Source organism: Apiotrichum porosum, assembly GCF_003942205.1.
Source record: "Apiotrichum porosum strain DSM 27194 chromosome Unknown scaffold_13, whole genome shotgun sequence".
Classification (NCBI taxonomy): domain Eukaryota; kingdom Fungi; phylum Basidiomycota; class Tremellomycetes; order Trichosporonales; family Trichosporonaceae; genus Apiotrichum; species Apiotrichum porosum.
The window spans coordinates 278,471-294,587 of NW_021167120.1; the positions used below are offsets into that span (position 1 = coordinate 278,471).

General features: G+C 57.1%; 6 protein-coding genes across 6 annotated transcripts; 2 read left to right on the forward strand and 4 right to left on the reverse strand.

Annotated features, from left to right (window-relative positions):
• Window positions 1-134: 134 nt before the first annotated feature.
• EHS24_002535 (uncharacterized protein) lies at window positions 135-2,134 on the reverse strand (the record flags this gene model as incomplete). The annotated part of the gene is made up of 2 exons (XM_028618270.1): window positions 135-1,868; window positions 1,913-2,134. The coding sequence occupies 2 exons, from the start codon at window positions 2,132-2,134 to the stop codon at window positions 135-137; spliced, it is 1,956 nt and encodes a 651-aa protein (XP_028473226.1).
• A 1,756-nt stretch (window positions 2,135-3,890) lies between these two features.
• On the forward strand, window positions 3,891-5,408 carry EHS24_002536 (uncharacterized protein; the record flags this gene model as incomplete). The annotated part of the gene is made up of 3 exons (XM_028618271.1): window positions 3,891-4,044; window positions 4,095-4,262; window positions 4,324-5,408. The coding sequence occupies 3 exons, from the start codon at window positions 3,891-3,893 to the stop codon at window positions 5,406-5,408; spliced, it is 1,407 nt and encodes a 468-aa protein (XP_028473227.1).
• A 196-nt stretch (window positions 5,409-5,604) lies between these two features.
• EHS24_002537 (uncharacterized protein) lies at window positions 5,605-6,633 on the reverse strand (the record flags this gene model as incomplete). Its single annotated transcript, XM_028618272.1, has 3 exons — window positions 5,605-5,965; window positions 6,050-6,339; window positions 6,415-6,633. The coding sequence occupies 3 exons, from the start codon at window positions 6,631-6,633 to the stop codon at window positions 5,605-5,607; spliced, it is 870 nt and encodes a 289-aa protein (XP_028473228.1).
• A 1,256-nt stretch (window positions 6,634-7,889) lies between these two features.
• EHS24_002538 (uncharacterized protein) lies at window positions 7,890-9,053 on the forward strand (the record flags this gene model as incomplete). Its single annotated transcript, XM_028618273.1, has 6 exons — window positions 7,890-8,074; window positions 8,133-8,173; window positions 8,248-8,358; window positions 8,399-8,674; window positions 8,811-8,872; window positions 8,913-9,053. 6 exons carry the CDS (start codon window positions 7,890-7,892, stop codon window positions 9,051-9,053), a joined length of 816 nt encoding a protein of 271 aa, XP_028473229.1.
• A 290-nt stretch (window positions 9,054-9,343) lies between these two features.
• Window positions 9,344-11,169, reverse strand: EHS24_002539 (uncharacterized protein; the record flags this gene model as incomplete). Its single annotated transcript, XM_028618274.1, has 6 exons — window positions 9,344-9,738; window positions 9,792-9,904; window positions 9,953-10,402; window positions 10,444-10,657; window positions 10,708-10,918; window positions 10,993-11,169. 6 exons carry the CDS (start codon window positions 11,167-11,169, stop codon window positions 9,344-9,346), a joined length of 1,560 nt encoding a protein of 519 aa, XP_028473230.1.
• Window positions 11,170-13,575: 2,406 nt separating this feature from the next.
• On the reverse strand, window positions 13,576-15,003 carry IDH2 (NAD-dependent isocitrate dehydrogenase; the record flags this gene model as incomplete). The annotated part of the gene is made up of 6 exons (XM_028618275.1): window positions 13,576-14,360; window positions 14,417-14,546; window positions 14,604-14,656; window positions 14,716-14,749; window positions 14,800-14,856; window positions 14,950-15,003. 6 exons carry the CDS (start codon window positions 15,001-15,003, stop codon window positions 13,576-13,578), a joined length of 1,113 nt encoding a protein of 370 aa, XP_028473231.1.
• Window positions 15,004-16,117: the final 1,114 nt, after the last annotated feature.

The window sequence follows — 16,117 nt, forward strand, 5'->3', positions numbered from 1 at the left end:
AAATCACTTGTAGACATTAATGCACCTCTGTTATTTCATCACAGTGTTTGGGTGCTAATAATTGTACATGAGAAGCCCATGAACCCATAAATGATCTATTAACAAGACTACCTCCTCCACCCAGCCGCGTGTCCTCAGCGACGCTTCTTCGAGTCGACGGTACACAGGTCCTTGATAGCCGACGGCACGTCAAAGGCCGCCACCTGCTCGGGGAGGTTTGTGATGGTCATGAGCAGACCGTTCTCCATGTGCCAGCCAATGTGGCAGTGGAACGCCCACACACCGGGGTTGTCGGTCAGGAAGCGAATGATGAGGTACCCGCGCTCCGAGATGGTCGTGGTGTCACGGCGCATGGGGTTGGTGACGTTGAGGCTGCTTGTGTCGCCGTAGAAATGGCCATCGCCCTGCGCCATGACCCAAAACGTGTAGCCGTGAAGATGGAAGGGGTGGTTTCCGTCGTCGAGATTGTTGATCACCAGGTCCATGACACCCGACGCGTTCGTGTTGACAATGTTCAGCTGGCTGCCAATGGTGTTGGACTCGAGCGCCGTCACGTTGGACGCATAGTCGTCCACGAGGAAGATGGACGCCTCGCCAGACGACAGGGGCTGCCACGACGACGAGTTGAAGAACATCCACCGCGCATTGTCGGCAACGTACTGCGAGTTGAACTGGACCGTCTGCTGGACAGTGGGGGCCGGCGCGTCCATCGCGTCCGCGGGCACGAAGCGGTAGAATGGGTCGGTCTCAGTCATGTTGTCGTCGGCGGGGACGTCGGCGGGCAGAACGCTCTCGTTGATGCCAGAGTAGCGGAGCACACCGAGTGTCGTAAGGTTCAGGTCTGTAGGGGTGTAGATGATCTGGTCATCGCCGAGGACGTTGCGGATCCAGTACGCTCCCGGCTCCTGGTCCAGCGTGACAAGTACGGAAGCGCGCTGGGCCACCGCAAGGTTGACGCTGCCGGTCGTGACAGGCTCGACCGATGTACCGTCAACCTCGATGATGGTGAGGTTGTGGTTGTCAATGCTAAAGATCGTGTTGGCAAGGGTACCAGAGTTGATGAGGCGGAGGCGGTACGTCGAGTTGCCGACAAGGGTGAGGTTGTAGTACTCTGTGGTCTCGTTGCCACAGTAGTTGGTCTCGGGGTAGTAGGTTCCCGTAGTGTCCGACCTGTCAACGAGCGAACGCTTGCGTTCGGGAATCACGAGGTTTGATGCAGGAAGGTAAGCGCACCTGGCCTGGGACACCCCATTGATCATGGCACCGTCGGGGGCCGGCTCGTCACCAGGCTGCCCGTCGATGCCGGTACCAATCGCCTGCATGCGCCACAGCAGGGCCTCCGCCTGGGTGTTGTACATGTCGTTGAGCAGGAGGGTGACGTCGTCCGAGTAGGGGTGAGACAGCATGGCCGTCTCGTTGGCGTCGTGAAGAATCAAAGCACCGTACGCGCCGTTGGTGTACTGCACACCCATGTGGGCATGGTACCATGTTGTGCCAGTGTTCTGCACTGTCCAGTTGTACGTCATCATGCCGCCGGGTGGAATACCGCACTGCGTGATCGAGTAGGTGCCGTCCATCCAGTTCTGGCCCTTCAGGTGCATGCCGTGCCAGTGCATAGATGTCTGGTTTGTCATGTTGTTGTAGACGTGAACGACAATCTGGTCACCGAGGTTGGCCTCGACGATAGGGCCAGGCGACTGGCCATTGATGACCAGCATGGGCTTTTGCATGGCACCAGGGGTGGAGAGGACCTCGGAGATGGTCCAGTTGTACTCGCGCACCTGGGTGGTGGCATTGGTGATCTCAAAGTTGCGGTTCGAGAGCAAGTACCGTGACTGGTCGCCAAGAAGATCGGCACGCGAGATGACCTGTGGACAGTCAGATAACGGACAGGTGAAGCACGACGACGTACGGCAAGGTCAGCTGTGGAAGTGCCATTTGTGGTGCCATTGGCGGTAGCTTTGCTGTCGCTTGAGTTATGCTTGTGCTTGAGGCCCACGCCGAGGCCAACACCGAGTGCGATGGCAAGGACAACGACAACAGCGACCAACGCCAAAAGCCATCCAAGACGGCGGCGGCGCGGCGCTGCCTTGGTCGCGTTCTCCTCAGTTTCCTTGTGTGAAGAGTTGGACATGGCCGTCGATCACGGGAGAAAGGCAGAGGCAGTGGCAGGGGGGTATGATCTCGACTGAGAGCAGCCCTGCGTGCATAAAATGGCGCAAGTGACTTTTGTTTTCGGGTCTGTCGGGTCACTTGGTGTTGCTCGTTGTTAATCTTTTGATCAACTTTCGGCCGTGTTCACAACCTCGCCGCACATGGAGCGACCACGGTGTTCGGTGTACGCATGCACGCGTGTAACCATGACCGAGAGCCTGGTGGTCCTGCGCAGTCGTTTGCGCCTGGACAGGTAGACGGTAAAGGTGCCGAGAGACGATATGGACGGTGTTGAAAGAAACGTGCGTGATGTACAGTACAGGACAGTGCAATGTATCGTGCACGGTTGTGGTTTGGCGCTAAGCTATCGGCAGGCTCTCCCGCGCGGGTCCAGGAACTCGGAAAAGAGGCGCAAAACAACCAAGCAGAGCCTAGAGCAACAGGATGACAGCCAACACTCAGTTATCAGCAGCGAAACAGGTTTGGACAATTACAATGTCGATCCGAATGGAACCGCTTGGCACACACCAGGCCCCGCATATATGTTCTGGGCGTACATTTTTGGGCGCTTTTCGCTTCCATCGTTGGATCTCTGTCAGCCTTTACATTTCGCTACTCCTCATTCTGAGACTGAGATTGACCGGCTGGCCGGCGTACAGAACGATTCCCCACACTACATGCACTACAGCTCTCCATGCACGTGTATCAAGAAGAAGACGAGAGTGAACATATCAGCCGCTCGTGTAGCTCGGCTAGTATTAGGACCCTAACATGACGCCAAGCACGGGGGCCCGTATATCCGGTATGGACAGACGACCCACACGACTAATGTGGTCACGATCGACCTGGCACCCTCCAAGGTTATGCTGGTGACGCATACGCATACCGTATACACTGCACACGGTACACTGTGGCGTTAGTCTCGTTGAATCGTACGCCACAGGTCGGTGACACCCTGGTGGACCCGGTACACTCGCCTGTCCCGGGAAGCCGCGTCCTGGACGAACTGAGAGGGGGAATGTTGATTGGCGTGTAGGCGGTTTGTTGCTGCAGAGGCATTGCACGTGTTGCCTCCCCACCTTGGCCTGTCGCTGCTGCGCTATTCATAGCAGCGTGTGCCTCTCGCCAAGCCGCAGCACTTGCGAACCAGGCGCCATCCCTTCTAGTTCCCAGCCCACTTCGGCCACCTGCGACATGGCATCTTCAGCCAATGGCCATGTTCCCGTTTCAGCCTCACTTTGACGTCACACATCCTTACACTCGTGCGCGCTCGTTTGGGCCACATCTCGCGACGTTAGCTCGACACACGTTCATTCCACGAAACCTGTTCCACACTATACATGACTCCATTTGCGCCATCCCGCGTGAACTCTGGCCGGCACAGTTTAGGGCTAGGTCGGTCTCCTCCCTCTTTCGGCTCTGTCCTTGTCGTCAGCACGCGTCGCCATCGTCGCTTCGACGTCTGTTTTCCGACCAACCAGAATTCTCACATTGCACACGAGGATTAACTGTCTGAACGCCCTTGCTCGGCCCGAGGCAAATGGATCGAGGATCAAGCAAGGATACACTACTGTTCAGGCCGTGTGCCCCACCTGTGGTTGTTCGTCTTGGAGCACGCGGGTGTCTTTTCCGCTCGCTGATCGCGGCCAGCGCCGATTCCACAAAAGCTATATAGGACACTCACGCCTATCGGGTGCTGCTTCTCGTGCCTCTACCACATCTCGCAGATCGCAACAATGCTTGCCCTCCTCGCTGCCCTCCTCCCCGTCGCCCAGGCCGTCCAGGTTCAGTCCTTTGCTGCTCCTGCCGAGTGCCCGACCTGCGTTTCTAGCAACTATGTTGGCCAGAGCAACGGCTCGCTCCCTGTCCAGACCGTCGTTGCCGGCAGTGGTAAGTCTTTTTGATGGTTATGTGCCACAGAATGGTAGCTAACCTCTCAGCTTACGACCGCTTTGTCACCATCTGGCTCGAGAACACCGACTACGCCTCGGCTGCCGCCTCGTCCACCTTCCAGAAGCTCGCTGCTGAGGGTATCCTTCTCACCTCGTACCACGGTGTGACCCACCCTTCGGAGCCCAACTACGTCGCGGCCATGATGGGTGACTTCTGTAAGTGGCGATTTGAGAAATGGTGTACATCGCCAGGAGGGGGCTGACAAGCTGCGAACAGTCGGTATGGCCGACGATGACACCTGGTTCCTCCCCTACAACGTTTCGACCCTGGTCGACCTCCTCGAGGACCGCGACATCTCGTGGGCCTCGTACCAGGAGAACATGCCCACCGACGGCTACGACCTCGACTACACCCAGACCAACTACCTTAACGCGACTGCGGGCAACTACACCTATTACAAGCGCAAGCACAACCCCCACATCATTGCCAACACTGTTGCCTCGGACGCCAAGCGTGCCCTCCGTGTCCGCAACTTCAACGACTTTGCCGTTGACGTCAACGCCTCGGCTCTCCCCCAGCACGTCTGGATCACCCCCAACATGGTCAACGACGCTCACGACACGGACGTCAACTTTGTCTCGGAGTGGCTCGAGTACTTCCTTGTCCCCCTCCTCTCCAACCCTCTGTTCAACGACAACCGTACCCTTGTCCAGCTCACCTTTGACGAGAACGAGTCGTACGGTATCCAGAACCAGATCTACACTGTTCTCCTCGGTGGTGCCGTCCCCTCGTCGCTCAAGGGCACCAACGACTCGACCTTCTACACCCACTACTCGCACCTCTCGTCGGTCCAGAACAACTGGAACCTCCCGTCGCTTGGTCGCCAGGACGCCAACAAGACTGTTGCCTCGGTCTTTGCTTTCCAGGCTGAGATCACCAACCACACCAACTACGTCCCCACCGAGGCCGAGATCCCCATGCTCAACCTCACTGGCACTTACCCCGGTGCCTGCAACCCTGCCATGTGGATCCCCATCCTCGCCCCCGACGTGACCGCCACCGGCGCTGGTAACGGCTCGGTCTTCTACAACACCTCGGCCGTTGACGCCAGCCTCTCGTCGGCGCCCACTCCTCTCAACCTCACCGGCAGCGTCAACGAGCTCAACGTCAACCCCAACTTCACTTACACTGGAACCACCGTTGACAACTCGTCGTCGCCTGCCGCCGTCTCGGCCTCGTCTGCGGCTGCTCACGCTACGTCCGCGGCCTCGACCGCCTCGGCCAAGTCGGCTGGTGAGCGCCTCGCCGTCTCGGGTGGCGCCATTGGTGTGGTCGCCATGGCTGTCGCCGCTCTCCTGTAAAAAGATTAGACATATCCTCGGGTTTATTAGCAGTTAAAACGCAGCGTCTGCGGCGATTTATCACCTTGTTCGTCGCGGCCGGGGCGCATAATGCACATACAAGGATGTGCTTTTTTCAGTAGATTTGCAGGGATTATGCAACTCGATTGTGTTCAGAGTCTACAAGTCTATGTAATTGGGTGGGGACGGGACGTCACTACAGCATGATGGCCTTTTCAGGAATGCTACCCCACCACACGGCCTGCAACAGCCTCAATCCGCACAGCACACCGACTGTTCCACCGCCACCTGCCACTCCGAGCAGTGCACGGGCGGTGAACGCACCCACAAGGATGCTCATGACGCCTGCAATACGGATGTCCCTGCTGGGAACGGCGTGGAAGCTGAGCAGCTGGGGGTCGTTGAAGATCTCCACCCAAGTGGTGGTGAGGACGACCGTCGTGTTCATAGGCGAGCCGATACGCTTGCCCACGATTGCCTGCAGGCCGAGCGATGAAGACAGGAAGGCGAGGGCCGCCATACCCATTGGTGTACGCCACGAGGGGGTGGATCGGTTACTGTGAAGCCCATGTCAGTGTTTGTAAGGACAAGTGGTAGTTTAAGAGCAACGACGACCAGGGCCCTCCCTGCCTTTCACTCACATGCCATAAGCTCCTTCTCCCGAGAAGTGCGCCAGAAGCGCACTAGTCAGAGCCAGCAGCACTTGGATAAGTGCGGCACTGACCAGCCACGAGCGCCGCTTGTTGCCGACCCTATCGCCTATCCGTCCGAGGCTGGTGCCGAGCCAGAACGAGATCAACGCAGTGAGCGCTTGCTGGTCGCCCTTTTGGAACCCATTTGTGCGAGTCGGCGAGGGGTCAAAGTTGCGTGCCATGGCGATGGCGAGCTGGGCCACGTTACCGGTTTGGAATCCCGGCCAGACGTAGCATGCCTGCGGCGGGAGTCAGTATACTCGATGTATGCCAAGCTACATGCCAAGGTTGGAGGGCAGACTAGCAAGACTGACCGTAAACGAAATGGCACTGGAGAACCCAGTGAGGAAACAAGCAAAGATGCTAACGCCGTTGCACTGCTTGGAGTCTACGTCGCCCGCCAGATGGGTGCTCAGACGCGTAAACAAGGACTTTTCGGCAAGGTGCCCATTGTTCATGGATGGCAAGCTGTCGGCCGTGCCGAGTGCGGCATGTTCGGAAGAGTCGTGGGGGCCTGGGACGAGGGTGGACATGGCCTCACGAGAAGGCTGAGGAAGTGAAACGGGATGGAACGATTAATGGAGCGAGGACGATTTGGCAAATGTAAAATTAAGTAGCGTGTCCCGCACAGCTCCATGTGGTGACCGACGCAGTTGACACCGGCAATCACAGGGGGCGTTGACGTCACCGAAAAAGCCGAGTCGGAATGTCAATCTATTGTCGCTCGCAGTGGCTATTGTTGGAGACCACTGTCTTTCAACGGCACAGCTTGCATCTGCAACAGAAGAGCATGCTTGGCATGTTCGGAGCACGCTGTTGAACCAATTGCAGACAACCTCGACGCCAGGTGAGTCTCCTGCCAAAGACCATCTGCCAAACGCGTGCCTGGGTGAGATGCGCCCAGTACCTACGCCGCGGCGTTCTGTGGCATATCTTCCAACGGTCAGTCACAACGAGCATGTCAATTGTAAAAGGTCAGGAGCACGCACACCGGTGTCACTAGGATATGGTTCGTGTACGGTTCACCGTATGGATCATGGCCCGTGTACTAAAAGCCGGGTCACAGAAGAGAGACCACCGCCATGGCCCAGATTCTTCTTAAACTGCACAAAAACATTCATTCGATACGACAGGCCTGGGAGTACCTTCACAAGGAGTGGGTGATAGCGCAGGGCATATAAAGAAATTATATAGGGTTATGCCGGACAACGACACATATACGCGTAAGAGAGGGGCTGATAGGCGGACAGTGTTGACGGATCTGCAGGGACGATTCCTTATCCGCGGAGGGACAGTGACCAGTGAAGTGATCAGTGATCAGTGACGGTTCACAAGCTGTCAGCTACCGATCAGCAACCGAAGTGCTGGTTTACACTTGTGCCAACAAGCCAGTCTGGACTACAGGACGGCCCACCAAGTCGCACTTGTGTGGGCCCCTCTCCACGACCTGTGGATCCTGCGGGACTCCCGCAGGGAATTATCACGCGTGCCCCGGACATACCACCAGACCGCCACAAAGTGAGCTGCATTGCGTCGGGACCCCAGAGTTGCCCCGTCTGACAACCTTGGGGTGCCCGCACCGATGGCTGTTGCTTTTGCGTTTTGCACGGTTAGGCTGCACGGTAGGTTGTCGCAGTTGGCTGGTCCGTCAGCAGACCCGCCGGGTTGTCGGCGCGTTTGCCACTTATCCGCCGAGACTCGGGTACATACTTAATGGTGAGCTTTTGGTTGTGTCCATGCCTTGCAAACCACCTCCCTCGTTCTCTGGCGAAGCCTCCACAGAACACCCATGACTAAGAAGCAGTTCCTTGTTGACCTGGAGCGCGACGGTTACGTCGTTGTGCCCGGTGTCATCCCCCAGTCTGCCTGCGATGGATTTCAGGAAGCAGCCCTGTCGTGGCTCGAAGCCTTCCCGTACGGCTTCAAGCGAGACGACAAGTCAACATGGACGGCACAAAACCTGCCTGACAACACGTAACTACCCAAAAGACTGTCATGTTTGCTGACGTACAGACACGGCATATTCCTGCAGTATGCAGCTTGCCATGAAAACTTCGTTTGGCAAATCCGGTCGTAAGCCACTCCCATGTGCGAGCGTCTTGCTAACCTGGTCCTCAGGCATCCTGGCATTTTTCAGACCTTCGCAGATGTTTGGGGAACAGACGACCTCATTTCGTCGTTTGATTGTATTAACATCACTCTTCCCATCAACGCCGAGACCGGTCGCACCGACATTGAGCCCACGGGCAAGTGGCCGCGTGAGTGAAGTGAAAGAGCCACAGTCCTGACGTCTGCAAGACATTGACCAGAACCCACGCCGTGCCGACCGTTTTGAGTTGTACCAAGGCATTGCCAACCTCGCCCCCAACGGTCCCAACGATGGTGGACTGTGTCTCCTCAAAGGCTCGCATCGTCTAATTGAAAAGCACCTGGCCACCATTGGGGGCTTCCGGCCTGACCAAGATGGCGGTGAAAACGAGAACTCGTACAGGCTCATCGACGAAGACTATGAATGGTTCAAAGCACAAGGGTGCGAGGAGGTCAAGGTTTGCGCTGGTCCAGGTGACCTTATCTGTGAGTGATGGTTTGCGTTGGTGTGCTGATAGGTCAGTGTGGGACTCGCGCACCGTTCACTGGAACTGCTCGCCGCGCGGGACGCAGACACGCTTCGTTGCTTATGTCTGTCTGTGCCCTCGCAACATGGCCTCAGATGAGGTCTTGGCCAAGAAGCTTCAGGTCTTTAAGGACCGCAAGCTTACGACGCACTGGCCGGTGAGTCCCCTCGTTTATAGACAGTGGCTGATCATTCAAGAACATGAACGTGCTCCCAGAGGAGTACCTTTCCGTTCCCAAGCGCCCAGACGGCTCCGATGACCCGGCCAACCGTCTTAGGCCAGTTCACGAGCCAGATGAGACGCCGCAGGTGCTTCGTCTGGTGGGGGTGAGGGCTTAGTAAGAACGCACACTATGTAGGCGTAACGTAACCGAAAGCTGTGTGAAGCGGCCCTAGATGAGACCAACAGGAGCGCCTATATGCATCCCTTTACTCAAGGTAGTCGATGACGGTGTGTTTGACTACCGTGGATGACCGGCGAGAGGCTGAGGGACAGCAATGTAAGAAGGTCGGAATGGTGCAAATGCCTATCTCAGGAGACTTCGTTCAACGCGCAGAGTCAGACCCCTGCTGCCAATAGCCACCACGCAATTAAGATGCCATAATAAGATTCCAATATAATCTGTTTGTTACAGAGTGTATCGGAAGAAGGGTGCTTGCTTGTCCGTGAGATCGACATACTCCTCCACCTTGTCGATAACAAGCGGCGCCTCACCCTCCACTGCGCCACTGCCGTGGGTCTGAGCCGTGACAGTCTTCTCATCGTCCTCCCGAGCTGCCTGCACAGCCTCGGGAGAAGGGTCGGCCGTGCCGGCCGCCTCGCGCTTCTTGTTCATGGAAATGAGCACGAAGCGGAGCACAATGGACGCAATGCTGGCGACAACCATGGAGACGATAACGGTTATCCACGTGCTGCGGTACTTGATGTGCACTTCCTGGGCCTTCACAGTGTACGCAGCGGCAATGTTGCCGACGTTGTATCCGATGAAGATGGCGCCGGAGGTAATGGCCTTCTTCGTGGAGCCTGGGAGGGAGGAGGGTAAGCTTAGTCCGACGACATCAACGTGGCGAATTTACCAGCAGTGTTGGCCGAAGCGATGGCAAGAAGCAGCACGTATGGCGCACCGAAACTCGCGACGAGGTAGTAACCGATGAGGGGACCGGCGGTGGGGTGCCAGGGCGCAGTCCAGCTGCGTTGTAAGCAATCGGCTCATCCGCGACCAGGAAGCTGCACTCACATGACAATAGCGCCAACAACCACCGGGATACACGACAGGGGGAAGAGGTAAGTGCGAATGTTCTTGTACTTGTCGGCGAGGTACGTGAAGAAGTAGATGGTGATGCAAGTAACGGCTCCACCGGGGATACCAAGCGCAATAGACTGGAGACCAGTGTAGCCGATGCTCTTGATGATAAGAGTACCGAACGCGGTTACTGCGCCGTTACACATGTACGTCATGGTGGCCATGAAGAGATAAATGTAGGTACGGATGTCGAGGAGGGCCTCGATGCACTGGTCCTTCTTGAAGCTCTGCCTGTCACGGGCGTATGGGTTCTGCTCGAAGCGGCGAACAAGGATGTCGCGCTCAGAAGCGGTGAAGAAGGGACCCGGTTGAAGAGGCGAAGCCGGCAGAATGGCCATAACGATGAAGCCCCATGCAATGGTGAGAGAGCCACAGAAATAGTAGCTGAACATTAGCCATGAATTAAGGCGTCTGGTAAAACGTACATGTACTTCCACGCGTGGGCATCACCACTGCTTCCAAGGCCGTAGTTGACGGCACCACTGAACATGGAGAAGATACCCGTGGCCGAGTACCAGATACCCAGGCGTGTGGCCTGCTCTTGAGGCTTGTACCAGAGGGCCGTGATCGCGACAAAGCATGGGCTGACCGCAGACTCCAGAAGTCCAAGGAAGAAGCGCTGCACATAGAAACCCTTGTCTGGGGGTAGAGGTCAGTACTGTTCATCTCTTCGTCCACATAGGACTTACAGTTGGTGCAGACGACAGTGAGAATAGCAACAACACCCCAGATCACAATGACAGTACCGGCCGCATACCTCAAATTGAGGCGGGCAAAGAGGAGCGCCATCGGAAGGACGGCAACGATGTAACCATAGTAGAAGCACGCAGTCGCCGTCGAGTAGCGGGCAGTCGAAGTGACACCATCGTGCGTCGTTGACAGTTGCTTAGGGGTCAGCCACTGACGGGGGGAGAGGGATATGTGGGGATATAGGGCCGGGCACCCAGGGTAGGTGGAGATAAATCTGGACACACCAAGTCTTTGAGGATACCAAACGCGACCGCCGAGCCCAGCGCTGCCTTGTCGTAGTACTGCAAGCCCAAAGTGACGGTGAGGAGAGGCATGAGCAGGAAATCGAGCTTCCAAATAAGGCGGCGCTCAGCGGCTGCGCGCTCTCTGGGCGCCGGGACAGCAGTACCCGACTCGGACATCTTGGTTGATGAGGGCAGTTGCGTTATTTTGAGGTTTGCTGTTGGCGAGGCCTGGTTGTGTGGGGGCGCTTTCCTTCAAACAAGATCCCGAATTATAAGAAGCGGCCAAAGAAAACGAGAAGGTGCGAGAGAGTTGGGACAATGAGATGTCGAACAAACCAAACTCTCGAGCTAGGCGTAAAGGGCCGGAGCTGGAGGTCCGGTATCAAGCCTCGGGGCTGGACGCCCAGACGTCTGGTTCAATCTGCAGGCTGCAGCGGCAGCTGACTCGGTTTGAGAAGTAGGGGCGGGGCCGGAATCCCGCGCAGTATCCGTCTCCGCAGGGAAATCCGTAGTAAAAGTAGAGAGCCAGGACACCTCTGTGAATCCAAAGGCGCCGACTTTGGGGGCAGGCGTAGGCGGTGGACGGACGGGTGGACGGCGTGTACTCTGTTCTCGGCAGATTTGGCGGCAGGGACTGAGCGGAGCGGACAGTTGTTGCAGAAGGCGAGGCAGCAGGATTGGGCCGAAGGGGGGTGGAGAGAGAGAGAGGCGGTTGGCTCAATGCCTTATGTTTCCATGAATGCGGTACGATATCAGGACAGCGGGTCGACGATGGATGTCGTTTTGGAGATTAGACCCGGAACGGATCTTCCTCCGTGTTTGGAATTTCGGCTTCCTCCAACACGTTCCCGCAGCAGTCACATGGAGCTTGATCATCTTCCTACATGACTACTAACTAAATGACTGCACCTACCGAGAGTCGTGCGGCTAGATCGTCTTGCCAGAGCTCACAGCCGGCGGCTCGCTGGGTTGGGAGGATATACCAAATTGTTGCCGTGCTCTCAGCTCCGAGCTCAGCTCCGGGAATCGAAATCAAGCCCTCGATGATGTCGATTGTCGGCGCTCCGTCTGTGCTTTCAGTGGTGCCAGTGGCCAGTGGCAGATCTGTGGATCTGTGGGCTTGCAACTTGGCCTTGGTCGGCGCCGTACCAGAGCGGCCCCACATCGTCCGATGAGGATGTCGTCTCCTCGGCCTCTTTCGAGCTAGTGGATTCAGTGGGGAGTGTGTTTGGTATGCGATCGCTCGACTGTTCAATGGCGGTACGACCCACAGAGCATGAGCCTGCCATGGCCCGGGGCGCCGAACGTTTAGTGTCCGGGAGCGTTAATATCTGGCGTTCAATGAAGGCCGCCTGTCAAGGCTGTCAACGATCAGAGCTCCAAGAAGGAACTGTCGCCAACAAAAACGACGGCATCGGTGTCTTTTTGGTGGCCGCTCCCGGATATTTGAGGCAAACCTCCCTCCTGTCGGCCTTCTGCTTTACAACCAACTGCTTTACAACCAACTCCGTCCGCCTTGCTGACCGTTTGATACATATTCCCGCCGTTCGTACTCGGCCTGAGGCAGGACGATCAACCAGGATTGACCGAGCGCACACATCACATCGTTCCATCTCTCTGAGGAAGCTCTCAAATCGAGGCAGCGGGCACATCTACTCACCAACAAGTAGGTTGTGCATGCCACCTTGAGGGCTGTGAACTGTATGGGCTGTGCACTGCAGTAGGAGCTGATACTGGGGTAGGAGAATTCGCTGTGCCAGTCGACGTCGAGGAGCGTGGGAGATTACCTTCCCTCCGGCCCCCGGCTACTCATCTGAAAACGCACTATGGAGAGGTAGTATTCACAAGTCTCAATGATACTTGGTTCTCCAACGCCAACGCCCAACGGACCAGCCCCGATCAAACCGTCCGCGCGCGTCCGAGCTGGCGATTATGCCACCCGCTATGTGTGGCTATGCACCCAGCCACCCACAACCACGCTCCAGTTGCCTCTTCAGTCGGCGGATCGGCGGTGCTCACACTCGGCAAGCTATGTGTTTCTGCGACACACATCCGACACCGAGTTTGTCTGAGCACGTTGCAGAGCAGAAGCCCAACTTCGATATGGGAGCCAGACAGGGCTAATGTGCCAGACAAGGCCCCAGCTCACCCAATGACCAAAGGATCACGTAGTGGCAGCGGGACTAATGACCTGTCATCGACATTATTATGTAGTTTCAGGTCGACGCACGGCCCACGCCCACGCCCCCTCCGTTCCCCATGTTTAGGGCGGTGCGTCTAACCGCCGGCACCGATATCTTCCCGGATCTCCGTAGCCTTGTCTGCTTCTTGGCATATATCCATCGCAGTGCGCCTCCAGTCCTCACTCTCACTTGGAAACCTATCTACGCCATCGTCAGTACTCGTTTCCATCAGTGCGATTTATCAGTGCCGCTTCCGCTACTGCCGTCGTTCTGCTACTGCCGTCGTTGCACTATATTTGCCCTATTCATCGGCCTATCTACGCCGCACTTTCGGACGTCTGGAGGTCCCTTCTCCCTCCATCAGAGGGAGAAAGGGTCGTTAAACCCTGCTTTTTTTCTCTTAGAGCTTGGCGATGATGGCGTCGGTGTAAGCCGAGGTCGAGGCCTTGCCGCCGAGGTCACCGGTGATGGCCTTGCCCTCAGCAATGGTCGAGAGGGTGGCCTTCTCGATGCGGGCAGCGTACTCGTTGAGACCCATGTGACGGAGCATCATGAGCGACGAGAGGAGGAGAGCGGTGGGGTTGGCGAGGCCCTTGCCGGCAATGTCGGGGGCGGAGCCGTGGACGGCCTCGAAGATGGAGGCGTCGCGACCAATGTTACCCGAGGGGGTGAGACCGAGACCGCCGATGAGGCCGGCCGACAGGTCGGAGAGAATGTCACCGTAAAGGTTGGGCATGACCATGACGCGGTCAGCGAAGGGGGAGGGGTCCTGGGTGATGCGGAGGCAGATACGGTCAAGGAGGTCCTCGTCGTAGGCAATGTCGGGGTACTCCTTGGCAACGGCGCGGCAGGCAGTGAGGAACATGCCGTCGGACATCTTCATGATGTTGGCCTTGTGGACGGCGGTGACGCGCTTGCGGCCCGACTCCTGGGCGTAGTGGAAGGCGTAGCGGGCAACACGCTCCGAAGCCTCGTAGGTGATAAGCTTGATCGACTGGACGACACCGTCGACGACAACGTGCTCGATACCCGAGTACTCGCCCTCAGTGTTCTCACGGATGAGGACAGTGTTGACGTTGTCGTAGGGGGTCTTGAAGCCCTGGATCGAGACACAGGGGCGGACGTTGGCGAAGAGGTTGAAGGTGCGACGGAGGGTGAGGTTGAGCGAGACGTGGCCCTTGCCGACTGTTCACGAGGTCAGTGGAGTTCCCAGGCTCTGCGATAACGCTAGATAGACGCACTGGGGGTGGCAAGGGGGCCCTTGAGGGCGACGGTGTTCTTCTTCACGCTGTAGATGGCATCGTCGGGGATGACAGTCTTGCCGTCCTTGAGGATGGGGGTAACGTCAACCTCCTCCCAAACGATAGGGACCTGGGCAAAAGCGTCAGCGACAAATGCATCCCATGCAGCGGTTTAGGGCCTGCTCACCTTGGCCGAGGTGTAGATCTTCTTGACCGACTCAGCGATCTCGGGACCGATACCTGTGAGCATTAGCACCTGAAAAAAACAACACAATCAAATCTTCAACATCATGACGTACCGTCACCGGGGATGAGGGTGACCGAGTAGTTGCCCTGCCAACATGTAAGCAGACGAACACTATAGCAGTAGCAGCAGTACTTACAGCCGAGTCCTTCTTGCCAGCGAAGGCAGAGGTGACCGAGGCGTAGCCACGGGCGGCCTGCGGGGTACGTCAGTTGCGATTCCTTAAAAGGTGGGCGCCTCGCGCGCTGTTGTGTTGCGGGGGGGGCGTGGGGCGTGGTGGGAAACTAACCTGGGCCTGACGGACCGAGGCGGCGATGGAACGGGTAGCGGAGCGGGAGAACATGGTGTGGAGGGGGGAGGGGGTGAGGAAGAGGTGAGGAAGAGTGGAGAAAGAGATGTGTGCGAAGGATTGAACGGAGAGCGCGAAGGTTGGCTGTATCGAGTGCGTGCGTGGATACAGCCAGTCCCTTCATCTTGTCTCTCCTACGGCCGACCTCACCAGCCAGTGAATCCGACAGTGCCGAAGCGGAATCAATTTTCACCTGAGGATCCCATAGGAAGTGCAAGGCGATAGTCGGCACTCTATGCCTGCAGTGGCCACACGTGAGCGGCAGTGGCCCAAGCCCCCCCCAGGGTGCAGGTGTGCATGTTGTAGACGTGGTCGTCGCACTGCGGCAATGGCCAAAGAGCATGCAGGACAAGGAGACGGCTGCTCGAAGGTCGTCGGTGGTAACAGACCTCTTTTGGCCGGCCACAGACCGGGAGGCCACTTTTTGGCTGACGCCGTGTCACGTCGGGACTGTTTGCGTCGTCCTTTCCTTGTGCCACCAACACGCTCTTTTCAGATAACACTTTGATAAGACAATGTATCGTACAATCAGATAATCAAAATATACTTCCTAGGCGATCTTCTACTCTCTTGCATTTTTCAGCGCGTCTGCGGCGCTGTGCAAGACACAGGATAGACCAGCGGTCGAAAGTAGCTGTATCGGCTCTTTGCGGCAGTTGCTGTCATAGGTCCACTGCCGCAAGCCAAGGCACGGGTCAATGCCGTCAGTGACGTCCTTGGCGTCGTCGATTTGTGAAGTCGCAGCAATCATATTTGTGTCGACAATGGCTCACGCGAGCTTCTTCAAGTCTCAATCAGCTTGACGCGCTACTTGGCCCGCTGCAAAGAGGACAACCGCCCTCTGCGAACTCTCACGTCTCTCTCCCCCTATATGCACGCCGGACAGTGTCGCCCGCGGACCCCGTCGCAGCAGTCCCCTACTTACGTGGCCCTTTTTGCCTCACGCGTGCAAAGCATATCTGTCTCAGGGCTGATTAGGAAAATAATAGTAATAAACCCCCGCCCCTCCAAACCGAACAAATAAAATCTACGTGCATTAGCGGTGCCCGCCGGCGAACACGGCCTGGGTTTGTTTACATGAAAAAATGCCACAAGCCAATAACGCCGC